Source organism: Leuciscus leuciscus (assembly GCF_965113295.1).
Source record: "Leuciscus leuciscus genome assembly, chromosome: 14".
In the NCBI taxonomy this organism is placed as follows: domain Eukaryota; kingdom Metazoa; phylum Chordata; class Actinopteri; order Cypriniformes; family Leuciscidae; genus Leuciscus; species Leuciscus leuciscus.
Genome location: NC_138738.1, coordinates 1,393,925 through 1,407,536, shown reverse-complemented (window position 1 = coordinate 1,407,536; position 13,612 = coordinate 1,393,925). Strand labels below are relative to the sequence as shown.

General features: G+C 41.4%; 1 protein-coding gene and 1 long non-coding RNA gene across 4 annotated transcripts in view; one reads left to right on the top strand and one right to left on the bottom strand.

Moving 5' to 3' along the window:
- Window positions 1–13,612, bottom strand: part of gli1 (GLI family zinc finger 1) — a 53,598-nt gene that overhangs the window by 18,930 nt on the left and 21,056 nt on the right. For both annotated transcript variants that reach the window (XM_082136332.1, XM_082136333.1), the window contains exons 4-9: window positions 11,747–11,946; window positions 10,556–10,657; window positions 9,135–9,333; window positions 4,814–4,961; window positions 2,810–2,917; window positions 1,674–1,811 (exon numbers count right to left, since the gene is read on the bottom strand). In XM_082136332.1, coding sequence (XP_081992458.1) covers window positions 1,674–1,811; window positions 2,810–2,917; window positions 4,814–4,961; window positions 9,135–9,333; window positions 10,556–10,657; window positions 11,747–11,946 — 895 coding nt within the window. The remainder of the gene's footprint in view (window positions 1–1,673; window positions 1,812–2,809; window positions 2,918–4,813; window positions 4,962–9,134; window positions 9,334–10,555; window positions 10,658–11,746; window positions 11,947–13,612) is intronic.
- The window catches only part of LOC309474199, a 59,876-nt gene that overhangs the window by 25,635 nt on the left and 20,629 nt on the right, over window positions 1–13,612 (top strand). The window contains exons 3-4 of one of the 2 annotated variants that reach the window (XR_014197233.1): window positions 277–381; window positions 9,151–9,281. The exons of the other annotated variant lie outside the window; for it this stretch is intronic. This is a non-coding gene — a long non-coding RNA (uncharacterized lncRNA). Of the gene's footprint in view, window positions 1–276; window positions 382–9,150; window positions 9,282–13,612 lie in introns of those variants that run through there. 2 annotated transcript variants of the gene reach the window in all.

The following is a 13,612-nucleotide window of genomic DNA, read 5'->3' as shown; positions in this document are numbered from 1 at the left end:
AGGACAATATTTGGCCGAGATACAACTATTGTAAATCTGGAATCTGAGGGTGCAAAAAAATCTAAACATTGAGAAAATCTCCTTTAAAGTTGTTCATTTATGTTGGCGATTGTGCAGCATTCACTCACACAAATACATGTTTTATATATTTACAGTAGGAAATTTACAAAATATCTTCATGGAACTTGATCTTTACTTAATATCCTAATGATTTTTGGCATAAAAGAAAAATCTATAATTTTGACCCATACACTGTATTGTTGGATATTTCCACAGATAAACCAGTGCGACTCGAGACTGGTGACGTGATCCAGGGTCACACATGCCATCTGAAGCCCTTGTGCCAAGCATTGACAAGGCCTTTTCTTCTCTTCCTCTGCTGTGAGTAAAACTCTGCTTGTTTTATTAAATGTGTAAAGTCCTGCCACTTCCTCCTGCCCTGATCTTATAATGCCCTCAGTTGCACTCAGTTTTGGAGCAATATCCTCCATATGCTTTGTATTAGTGTATTGGTATGAAACTAATATGTGTGTATATCTCCACCTCCTCTAAAATGACATTAATCTTCTCTTTTTGAAAAATGTCTTTTCTTAGTTTTTTTGGTTCAGCCCTTCTGCTAGTGTCTCCACCCGTAGGTTTGTGCTTTATAGATTATTGGCCTCGTAGAAAATGCACAACAATGAGGCTAAACATTTCAAAACACAAGCGTGTGCTTCAATTACGAGCCAAATCACTACAAGGAGACATTTGACACGCACTTAAAGCACAGTTTCTGTCAAACGCACGTGAAATGAACACGAACGTTCGTAAAGTAGATCCATCGTTGTCTGGAGACGCAGCCCAGGTCCATTAAACAATATTAACAGATTATGAACCATGAAATATGAATAACTTTTGATTTTAATAATTTATTATGATGATACCATTGACTAGGATTAATAAATGCTTTAGACGTATTTTCACTCTTAGTTCATGTTAACTAATGTAGTTAACTAACAAACAAAACCTTATTGTAAAGCGTTAGTATTTTTAATATATTTTTATTTTATTATATTTTTTTCAGTTTTAATAATTTTAGAACTTCAAATTACATTTTTAATTTTTTCATTTAATGTTTATATTTTGCTTCTTTTTTTCAATTACAAAAACAATTTTGGTAACACTCTATTTTAAGGTGTCTTTGTTACACTGTAATTATACATTTAATTATACATTAGTCATATTAATTAACTACATGCACTTACTGTAGGGTTAGGATTAGGGTCTGGTTTGTTTTAGGGTTAGTTGCATGTAATTATGCATAATTTATAGTAATTATTAATATTACTATAGTAACTGCATGTAACATATGTAACAATGATACTGTAAAATAAAGTGTTACCACAATTATTAATTGTTTTAGTTAACAATAACAACACTGAGTGGTGCAATAAAAACGAGATTTCAGATTTCAGAAAATGATCAGTGAATAACGGTTTGATTTTCACAAATCTATCATACTGACTTGCCATATATAGCATACAAGTCTGTTACGGATTGCTGTTATGCTGCTTTCATGGCTTTTCTTCCTTTTTGGAGACAAAATGTGAAGCAAAATGTGAAACAAAATATCAGAATACTGGTGTGGACTGACGTCCGTCGGCGAGTGAATAACTCTCTTAAATCCTCCTTACATGCACGAGCTGTTCCTGAGTGTCGAACTCTTTACTGCAGTTTTCCCAGTGGCAGTTCGTCTCGTAAACGGCCTCGGGTTCAGGCTTCTCCTCTTTATCCAGATCATCTCTACCTTCTAATAAACCCAGAAGAGGATCCTGCAAAACGGGGTCGGAATCACATAAACAACCAAGAGTGTCCACCTTATTCCTACACCTATTTATGCAACTTATTGATGACGATTTGCGTGAATTATGGGTGTAACTTCCGTAAAGCTGGAAACAATCAGTGAAAGGCTCGCTCTATGAACGCAATAATACGTTGTTTTAAAAACTGTGTACAGTGAGATTACATTATTCTACTCGCACTTCAACCATCGAACATTAAAAGGACATTTAAAAGTGTAAAAGCATCAACAAGGTTCTTTCAACAGACCAAATAACCCCAAAATCACGAAGGTTAAATATCACTGCAATAATATATATCTGGATTATGTAACAGACGTCGCCTTAATAATAAAATGTTAATTTACTTCAGCATTGCGTGATACGATTTCAAAGTGATTTCCGTCATTTTAACAGATTATAAATTGTATTTACCCGTGAAAACAAACAACCCCAAAATCACGATTCTTTCCACAGGGTTAAATATATTTACCCGTGAAAACAAACCTGGAAAGAGATGTGAGGATTTGAGGAGAAAAACTAGAGATTCTTCGCGCATTCCAGTGAATTATTAATGGGATATTTCGTCAATTAAATCAGGAGAACAGACCACAGATGTGCAGGATATGTGGTCCTTTTTCATACTTTTAAAGCAGATTGCAAAGGGAAAAAATCATATATAATAATCATGAAGAAAGGAATTCAGCGACTGAAAATACCTCTTGCCGTAGATATTCTTGTTATAAGTCTGAAAATAAAACATGAAGGGAAACTGACAGCTCATTTCAGTCAAACTGACGATCAGCTTTATTATAGGGCAACCTTATGATCTGATATGATTAATTTCAGTCTTTTTGAATGGAAGTTCCCCGAACTGGAAGTGCCACCCATAATTCAAAACAGGAATAAAGTGGATTGCAACCAAGATTCTGGAAGATGTGAAGAGTTTGACTATGATGTAAACACAGTATTAGTCAAAGATGGGACATTACCTGTGTTCCCGTAGATGAAGGACTCGCCACGTCTCCCTCAGAATGTTCCTCCAGGCTCTTGATGTTAATGCTGTCCATCACACTTCCCAGGATCGGTTCTGTCTTCATCTGAACACACACACACACACACACACACACACACAGCAGGGTTAATTATTAGTGGCAACTAACACTGAAACTACTGAAACATTTACCTTAACAATCTGAAATGCATAAAGCACTATCGAAATAAACATGATGTGCAACTGACAAAGCTGAAATAAAATAAAATATAAATATTAGATGTGGGGATGCACCGATATGAACATTTTGGCCGATACCGATAACCGATAATTCTTTACATTTGAAAGCCGATAACCGATATATTGATCGATAAATCTAAATCCAGATTTTTATATCATTTTTGAGAGCCTGATTACAAAAACAAGAGTCTCACCATTAAATCCACATCCCAAACACACAATTATAATGTTCTCATTATGATTTATGTAGCCGATATGACAGACTTGCATCGCACATGTTGCACTTCACACTGTATGTTCCTTTTTTAAGTGATTTTCAATCATATTTCAAGCATTTCATAATCATCATGTTGAACCGTGCGCATCTGAAGTGTCTCAGCTGAAGGAAATAATCCATTATTTATCGGCTTTAATATATCGGCCAAACTTTCTTATCAGGCCGAAAACCATAACATAAAAAAATTTACATATATCGGCCGATACCGATATGGCCGATATATTGAGCATCCCTATTTAGATGAAAAACTTAAAATAATTTTTTTTTTTTTTAAATAATGCTGAAATAAAATAAGATGAAGTACTAAAAATGCTAAATAGAAATGTAAAAAATGGGAACACTTTACAAAAAGGATCCATTTGTTAATAGTAGTTGATGTTTATTTATTTATTTATATTTAATAAAACTAATTTCAGTTCATTGCCAGAGCAACTTTTCTATTTTTTGTTTAGTTTAATTAAAAACACAAAAATTAGTAACTGGAAATAAAAATTAAAAAATAAAACTGAAATACGAATAATAATAAAAAACGAATAAAAATGACAAATACACAACAAAATTTAAGTATAAAAATAAAAGCTAATTCAAAATATTGGCACTTTACAATTATGTCTCATGAACTTTAGTGAATGCATTAACTAAAAATGAACAATATATTTCTTACAACATTTATTAATATTAGTTAATACAAATGTTCATGTTAGTTCACAGTGCTTTAACTAATGTTAACAGATGCAACCTTTGATTTTAATGTATTAGGAAATATTGAGATTAACATTGACTAAGATTAATAAGTACTTAATAAGTATTGTTCATTGTCAGTTCATGTTAACTAATGTAGTTAACTAATGTTAACAAATGAAACCTAACAAGTGTTACTAATAAAACTTATTTCAGTTCATTGCCCAGGGCAACATTTCTGATTTTTGTTTAGTTAAGTTGAAACACTAAAATTAGTAACTGAAAATCTAATAAATAAAAACTACAACTACAGTATGACTGAAATAAGAATAAATTAAACCCAAATAGTAATATTTAAAAAAAAGTAATAAAAATTTATATAAAAAAAACTAAAATATAAAAATTAATTGAATAAAATATGAATATGAATAAAAATGGTAACACATTACAATAAGGTTCCATTTGTTGGCATTAGTAAACTGCATTATTTAAAATGAAAAGAGTAAAAAAATACTTCTAAAGCATTTATTAATCTTAGTTGATTTGCTCATACATTATTTAAAGCATCTGTTAATATTATTGTAATGGGCTTGAACTAACAATGAAGAGTTATGTTTTTATTAAATAACATTAACAAAGATGAATAAATACTGTTTCAAATGTATAGTGCAAATGCACATTAATAGTTAATGCATTCAGTAAAGTTAACTAATGAGACCTCAGTGTAAAGTGTTACCGTGAATAAACTAAACCAGCGCTGACACACAGAGCAAACGATGGACGTCAGCAGGAGACGGGACTCACGTGTGTGTGTTTGAGTCTGGGGTTGTGTGTCGGCAGGCGAGGCGAAGGCCCATGACATGATGATGATGATGGAGAGCCGTACATGTTCCCCTGAGCTCTGGAGTAGTTCATGTTCATGGAGCTGGAGCTGGAGAACCCCAGCGACGGGCTGAAATCACAGGGAATGCGTGTTAATGGATCAGGCTGTGAATGTAGCCGTGGTTTGTGCTGTAGCGTAACACTCATGATTTATTTTGCTTAAATGTTCTTGCATTGGAATAAACTTGCTTGTGACTTTGCTCTTACTGGTATAGCAACTAACCAAAATATTTGTGATATTTTTTGTACTTTTTATTTCTTGTTACACAAAAAACTGGGTTACAGTGTCCTTGTCCCCTCCTTGAACTGCCACCTTAACGTGGTGGAGGGGTTTGAGTACCCGAATGACCCTAGGAGCTATGTTGTCCGGGGCTATATGCCCCTGGTAGGGTCTCCCAAGGCAAACAGGTCCTAAGCGACGGGTCAGACTAAGAGTGGTTCAAAAAACCCTTATGAGTGACGTTAAATCGAGGACCGTGACGTCGACCGGTATGGCGCAGCCGGGGCCCCACCCTGGAGCCAGGCCCGGGGTTGGGGCTCGTATGCGAGCGCCTGGTGGCCGGGCCTTTCCCTACGGAGTCCGGCCGGGCTCAGCCCGAAGGAGCGACGTAGGGCCGCCTTCCCGTGGGCTCACCACCTGCAGGAGGGACCGTAAGGGGCCGGTGCTGAGAGGATTGGGCGGCAGTCGAAGGCAGAGGCCTCGACGACCCGATCCCTGGACACGGAAACTAGCTCTAGGGACGTGGAATGTCACCTCGCTGGCGGGGAAGGAGCCTGAGATTGTGCGTGAGGTTGAGAGGTTCCGACTAGAGATAGTCGGGATCACCTCTACGCACGGCTTAGGCTCTGGAACCACACTCCTTGAGAGAGGATGGACTCTTCACCACTCTGGAGTTGCCCATGGTGAGAGGCGGCGGGCTGGTGTGGGTTTGCTTATAGCCCCCCAGCTCAGCCGCCATGTGTTGGAGTTTACCCCGGTGAACAAGAGGGTCGTTTACCTGCGCCTACGGGTCGGGGATAGGTCTCTCACTGTCGTGTGTGCCTACGGGCCAAATGGCAGTGCAGAGTACCCGGCCTTCTTGGAGTCTCTGGGAGGGGTGCTGGAAAGTGCTCCGACTGGGGACTCCGTCGTTCTACTGGGGGACTTCAATGCCCACGTGGGCAGCAACAGTGACACCTGGAGGGGCGTGATTGGGAGGAACGGCCCCCCTGATCTGAACCCGAGCGGTGTTCTGTTATTGGACTTCTGTGCTAGTTACAGTTTGTCCATAACGAACACGATGTTCAAGCATAAGGGTGTCCATCAGTGCACGTGGCACCAGGACACCCTCGGCCGTAGGTCGATGATCGACTTTGTGGTCGTTTCATCTGACCTGCGGCCGTATGTCTTGGACACTCGGGTAAAGAGAGGGGCGGAGCTGTCAACTGATCACCACCTGGTGGTGAGTTGGATCCGATGGCGGGGGAGGAAGCTGGACAGACTCGGCAGACCCAAACGTACTGTGAGGGTCTGCTGGGAACGTTTGGCAGAGTCTCCTGTCAGAGAGATCTTCAACTCCCACCTCCGGCGGAGCTTCGACCGGATCCCGAGGGAGGCTGGAGATATTGAGTCCGAGTGGACCATGTTCTCCACCTCCATTGTCGAAGCGGCTGCTCGGAGCTGTGGCCGTAAGGTCTCCGATGCCTGTCGAGGCGGCAATCCCCGAACCCGGTGGTGGACACCGGAAGTAAGGGATGCTGTCAAGCTGAAGAAGGAGTCCTATCGGGCCTGGTTGGCTTGTGGGACTCCTGAGGCAGCTGACAGGTACCGGCAGGCCAAGCGAACTGCAGCCCGGGTGGTTGTGGAGGCAAAAACTCGGGCCTGGGAGGAGTTCGGTGAGGCCATGGAGAAGGACTATCGGCTGGCCTCGAAGAGATTCTGGCAAACCGTCCGGCGCCTCAGGAGAGGGAAGCAGTGTCCTACCAACACTGTCTACAGTAGAGGTGGGGAGCTGTTGACCTCAACTGGGGATGTCGTTGGACGGTGGAAGGAATACTTCGAGGATCTCCTCAATCCCGCCGTCACGTCTTCCATAGAGGAAGCAGAGGCTGAGGGCTCAGAGGTGGACTCGTCCATCACCCAAGCTGAAGTCACCGAGGTAGTCAAGAAACTCCTCGGTGGCAAGGCACCAGGGGTGGATGAGATCCGCCCTGAGTACCTCAAGTCTCTGGATGCTGTGGGGCTGTCTTGGCTGACGCGCCTCTGCAGCATCGCGTGGCGATCGGGGACAGTGCCTCTGGGATGGCAGACCGGGGTGGTGGTCCCTCTTTTTAAGAAGGGGGACCGGAGGGTGTGTTCCAACTACAGGAGGATCACACTTCTCAGCCTCCCTGGGAAAGTCTATGCCAGGGTACTGTAGAGGAGAATACGGCCGATAGTAGAACCTCTGATTCAGGAGGAACAGTGTGGTTTTCGTCCGGGCCGTGGAACACTGGACCAGCTCTATACCCTCTACAGGTTGCTGGAGGGTTCATGGGAGTTTGCCCAACCAATCCACATGTGTTTTGTGGATTTGGAGAAGGCATTCGACTGTGTCCCTCGCGGCGACCTGTGGAGGGTGCTCCGGGAGTATGGGGTCCGGGGTCCTTTGCTAAGGGCTGTCCGGTCCCTGTACGACCGAAGCAGGAGCTTGGTTCGCATTGCCGGCAGTAAGTCAGACTTGTTCCCGGTGCATGTTGGAGTCCGGCAGTGCTGCCCTTTGTCGCCGGTTCTGTTCATAATTTTTATGGACAGAATTTCTAGGCGCAGCCAGGGGCCGGAGGGAGTCAGGTTTGGTGACGACACGATTTCATCTCTGCTCGTTGCGGATGATGTTGTCGTGTTGGCCTCATCAGACCAGGACCTTCAGCATGCACTGGGACGGTATGCAGCCGAGTGTGAAGCGGCTGGGATGAGAATCAGCACCTCCAAATCCGAGGCCATGGTCCTCAGTCGGAAAAGGGTGGCTTGCCCACTTCAGGTTGGTGGAGAGTTCCTGCCTCAAGTGGAGGAGTTTAAGTATCTTGGGGTTTTGTTCACGAGTGAGGGAAGGATGGAACGGGAGATTGACAGACGGATCGGTGCAGCTTCTGCAGTAATGCAGTCACTATACCGGTCTGTCGTGGTGAAAAAAGAGCTGAGCCGCAAGGCGAAGCTCTCGATTTACCGGTCAATCTACGTTCCTACTCTCACCTATGGTCATGAGCTGTGGGTCATGACCGAAAGGACAAGATCCCGGATACAGGCGGCCGAAATGAGCTTTCTCCGCAGGGTGGCTGGGCGATCCCTTAGAGATAGGGTGAGAAGCTCGGTCACTCGGGAGGAGCTCAGAGTAGAGCCGCTGCTCCTCCACATCGAGAGGGGTCAGCTGAGGTGGCTCGGGCATCTGTTCCGGATGCCTCCTGGACGCCTTCCCGGGAAGGTGTTCCGGGCGCGTCCCACTGGGAGGAGACCCCGGGGAAGACCTAGGACACGCTGGAGAGATTATGTCTCCCGGCTGGCCTGGGAACACCTCGGTGTCCCCCCGGAAGAGCTGGAGGAAGTGTCTAGGGAGAGGGAAGTCTGGGCATCTCTGCTTAGACTGCTGCCCCCGCGACCCGGTCCCGGATAAGCGGAAGAAGATGGATGGATGGATGGACAGTGTCCTTGTTACATATTACATGAACTTACCATAGTAATAACAGTAAATTATGCATAATTACATGCAACTAACCCTCAACCAAATCCTACCCCTAACCCTATAGTAAGTACATGTTGTTAATTATTATTACTCAGTATTTGTATAAATGTATAATTACACTGTAACAATGACACCTTAACATAAAGTGTAACCCTCACTTCTTCTTGAGTCTCTCCATTATTGTCTGACTCCAGTTTGAACATAAACATTGAAATATTCGGTGCATGTGTGTGTGAGGTAAAAGGACACAAGCTGTTGTAGCTCCGCCCCCTGTGCCGGGAGCAGCAGCTCATTTGCATTTAAAGGGACAGACACAAAAACGTTGCGTTTTTGCTCACCCTCAAAAAGTGACAATTTTAACATGCGATATAAAAATATCTGTGGGGTATTTTGAGCTAAATCTTCACACACACACTCTGGGGACATCATAGACTTATTTTACATCTTGTGAAAAGGGCATTATACCACCTCTTTAAAAAGTGGGACCTGCAAGCCCATCTCATGTAAAGCGTTTTGATGAGGGACTAATGTAACTCAGTGTTCACCTCATGGTGCCCACAGACAGATGCCCGTACGAGCTGGCAGCGCTCGGCCCGCAGCGAGAGTTCACGAAGGCCACCAGAGAGTTTGGAGAGGTGCGTATGACGGTCTGCAGATCCACGCTCGCATCCGACAGCGGAGAGATCGACAGCGCTCGCTTCTTACTCAACTTCAGCATCGAGCGAGGCGTCGAGAAACAAGACGCTGGCGGACACACAGAGAGAGAGGGAGAGAAAACTCACATTTCATTTCTGGTCTTAGCAGCACTTTATAATACGTTTCAATACGGTAACATGTTCACAATGTGAGCAATATTTATTGCATTGATTAATCTGCATGTTACAATATAACCTTTTTCAATGTATTGTGAATGAACAATCTTAATCATTTGTTAACAAACAAGTATTCAAATCTTCAATGTGCTCATTATTTCTGCCTTAAATTATTACATTGTTTAAATTAATTTTGAGCTAGCTGTGAATTGGTACATTTCTACAATGTACATTTCTGAAATACATAACTTACAGTTACATCTGATAACAGATCACTCTAAATTATAATGTGGACTCATGCATTTTCTGTAAATCTGCTTGGAAATTATGAGTATTTTTGTATATGATATCAATATTTATTGCATTTTTAATCTATGTTTACAAGTTACAATATAACCTTTTTTAATGTATTGTGAATGAACAATAACTAACAATGAACAAACAATAGTACATTTATAAATTAACATTTATATCAGGGTTTGTGAGTTGATAAAAAAAAGCTAATGATGAATTAAATCATAAAAATGTAAAGTTCAACATTTTATAAATAAAAACAACCATAATTGAACACTTGAAATTTTTACCATTTCAGTTTGGATACATTAACTTTAATTACTGCAAGGTTTCCAAAGCTGGGGTTTGTGAGTTAAACTAACAATTCATTAAAATAAATATTTAACGTGTAAATAAAATGTTTTTTAACTCTTTCCCTGCCATGGACAGAATTTTCTGGCTTTCTGTGTTTTCACTGTTATACTGTAGGGGGCGCTATTACACATCTTCTGAAAGAGTACAGAATCTCCAATCAAAACACAGGAGAAGAAGAAGCAAAAACAAGCGGAAAAAACTCATTCATGTTGTAGTCTTTGAAAAAAACATGATTTTCTATTTTTTGTAAAAATACAAATAAAAAGTTGTTTTTGCTTAAAAAAAAATTCTTGAAGTTAGAATAAAAGTTATTTTTTGTTTAAAAGCAAAGGCTCTGTTCTTTCTTTCGATATATTGCACAAACAAAATATTCTGAGCTGGTGGGGAAAGAGTTAAGTGCAACCATGTGACCATAAACCCACGTTAGAGATCCGTGAACATGCAAGTGTGTTGTTAAATTATTGAAATATGAACTATATTAATATTCAAGTCTTGGCTTGACTCACCGTCTCCTGAGCCCATGAGTTCAGATCCCGACGGGTGATGATGTGGGAGTGTGTGATGAGATGACATCATGCTCGGGTTACAGTAGGAGGCGCCACTGACTCCTAAAACAACAATACGGTTCATGCTTTTGACGATACACATAATGCATCTACTTTATTTACAATAGCATTGATTAGCAAAGTTTTGAGATTCGATTTCCAATAATCTGATATATTATTACACTGCTCTTACAGGATTAGTTCACTTCAGAATAAAAATTTCCAGATAATTTACTCTCCCCACGTCATCCAAGATGTTCATGTCTTTCTTTCTTCAGTGGAAAAGAAATGAAGGTTTTTGAGGAAAACATTCCAGGATGTTTCTCCATATAGTGACTTCAATGGGGTCCAACGGGTCGAAGGTCCAGATGTGAGTTTCAGTGCAGCTTCAAAGTCTCGACACGATCCAGCCGAGGAAAAAGAGTCTTATCTAGACAAACCAGCGGACATTTATAACAAAATAAACATTTATATACTTTTATCCACAAATGCTCATCTTCCACTAGCTGTGATGCGACACACATTACGTAATCATGTTGAAAGGTCAAGCGTGACGTAGGTGTAAGTACAGATCTAGTGCTTACAAAGTGAACATGCAAAGACTAAGTCAAACGCCATTTACAAAAATAAAAGTTAAAACAACGATGTCGTACAATTTTGAAGTTGGAGGATAAAATGAGATTGAGTTTTTCGCCCTTCCCTACATTTCTGACCCGGAAAACACGTGATCTTTCAACGTGATTACGTAATGTGTGTCTCATCACAGCTTGTGCAAGACCAGCATTTGTGGTTAAAAGTATATAAATGTTTATTCTGTTATAAAATGTCCGCTGGTTTGTCTAGATAAGACTATTATTCCTCGGCTGGAACGTGTCGAGACTTTGAAGCTGTACTGAAACTCACATCTGGACCTTCAACCCGTTGGACCCCATTGAAGTCACTATATGGAGGAACATCCTGGAATGTTTTCCTCAAAAACCTTCATTTCTTTTCAACTGAAGAAAGAAAGACATGAACATCTTGGATGACGTGGGGAGAGTAAATTATCAGGAAATGTTCATTCTGAAGTGAACTAATGCTTTAATGTAGTCTTACGAATGACAGTCCAGCTCAGTTGAATGAACAGTGAGTGATTCGTAAAGACAGTCTCACCCTCGGGTGGGGGCATCCCTCGGTGTCCCATCATGCCGTGCGGCGGGGGGGCGTGTGGCGGGCGCATGTACGGGTCCATACAGGCTCCAGGGGTCATGGAGGGGTTAAACATCTCTCTGCTATCCGGTGGTTGACCACTAGGGCGCGCCACACACACAGACGACACCTCGCTGTAGGGGGATCTCACTGATGGAGCCAGTCTACACACACACACACACACACACACACACACACACTTAAAAACACATTTTTTAAGATGTAAACAGATATGTACAGGTTGCACATCAAACACTAAAAACACATATTGGTTATTTTTGCGTTTTTCTGAGCAATTTCGTTCTTCCGAAATGACTCGAAGCCCTAAAATTATACTTAATTATTTTTTTGTCCAGAAAGCTTATTTTATTTAATTTCCACTAAAATGGATCATGGATTTTTATGACATCACCACGGACTTCAGCTTGTCATCACATCTTCTGTCCAATCAAATGCTCTCTAGAATCTGAAACTCCGCCCCCATATGCTGTAAACACCACCTGACCAAAGTGACCGTTGACACATCAGAGCATTATGTGTTGGAGTGTGTGTTCGGCTGCTCAAACGCTTGAGTTTTATTCCGTTCTCTATCTGTATGTTGATTAAGAATGAAATTAATTAATCCTCTACTATCGGCGCTCGGATTCGCTTCCATGGAGCTGTCAGTCTGTGAGGTAAACTAAATGCTATTGGCTATTTGAAAAGGGGGAGGAGCTATTCAATATGTCCCGCCTTATCTTCCTGTTTCAGAGGAAATTACGTCAACGTATGAAACAATGCTGTTTGATCCAAGGCACTTCAGTGGAGCTTTAAGCCCAAAGTAAACTTCGGACGTTCGCATGGATCAAATTTTTTTTTTCATGACACTTTAAAGGGGTGGTGTAATGCCCTTTTCACAAGATGTAGAATAAATCTCTGATGTCCCCTGAGTGTGTATGTGAAGATTTAGCTCAAAATACCCCACAGATATTTTTATATAGCATGTTAAAATTGTATCTGTCCCTGTAAATGCAAATGAGCTGCTGCTCCCGGCACAGGGGGCGGAGCTACAACAGCTTGTGTGTGTGTGTGTGTGTGTGTGTGTTCAGCTCTGATTACTTCACACAGACAAGCACTGAAAAATTCAGAAACGTTTAGCCTTTTATACTCAAACGGAGTCAGACAAAGATGGAGAGACTCAAGAAGAAGTGATAACATGTAGAAGCAACAGGACTTTTCTGAATGGTTAGTTGATGAATTTATGCAGCTTATGTGGAGTTAACTATCTTCAAGTCATTTATTAGCATATTCTGTCATGATAATCTATAAATTATTTTCCCAGGGGCGGGTTTTATGTAAATTGTAGGGTTTGTGATGTCACTAACACGCGAGGAATGTGGTGTAGTCTCTACCAGCCGTTTGTTGTAGTCATTAAAAAGCGATTTATGTAAAATAAAATATCTCCCTTTGCTTAGAACTTTGAGCGCTGTAACTTTGCAGATGTTGTTTATGCTCAAACAGCAACATTACACACTAACTAAAGTGAGAAAAGTCAAATCATATTCAACCACCCCTTTAAAGTGGAGAACATGTGGGTTTATTGTGATTCGCTCGCTCGGCCACCGTGAGGCGCCACTTCCTTCTGCTTTCCTTCAAACTTACACCAATGAAAGACTAAGAACATGTCAGTGGGAATCCCCAACATTCCTCTATTCTCCTCTCTATCCTCTCATATTGATCAGTTTTCTTCCCATCTTTCTGGTTTTCTTCCTCTCTTTCACACATGGTCTGCCTCTCTCTCTTCCCTGATGTGTGTGTGATGTGTGTGTTGTTCAGTGACGGTGGTCTCAC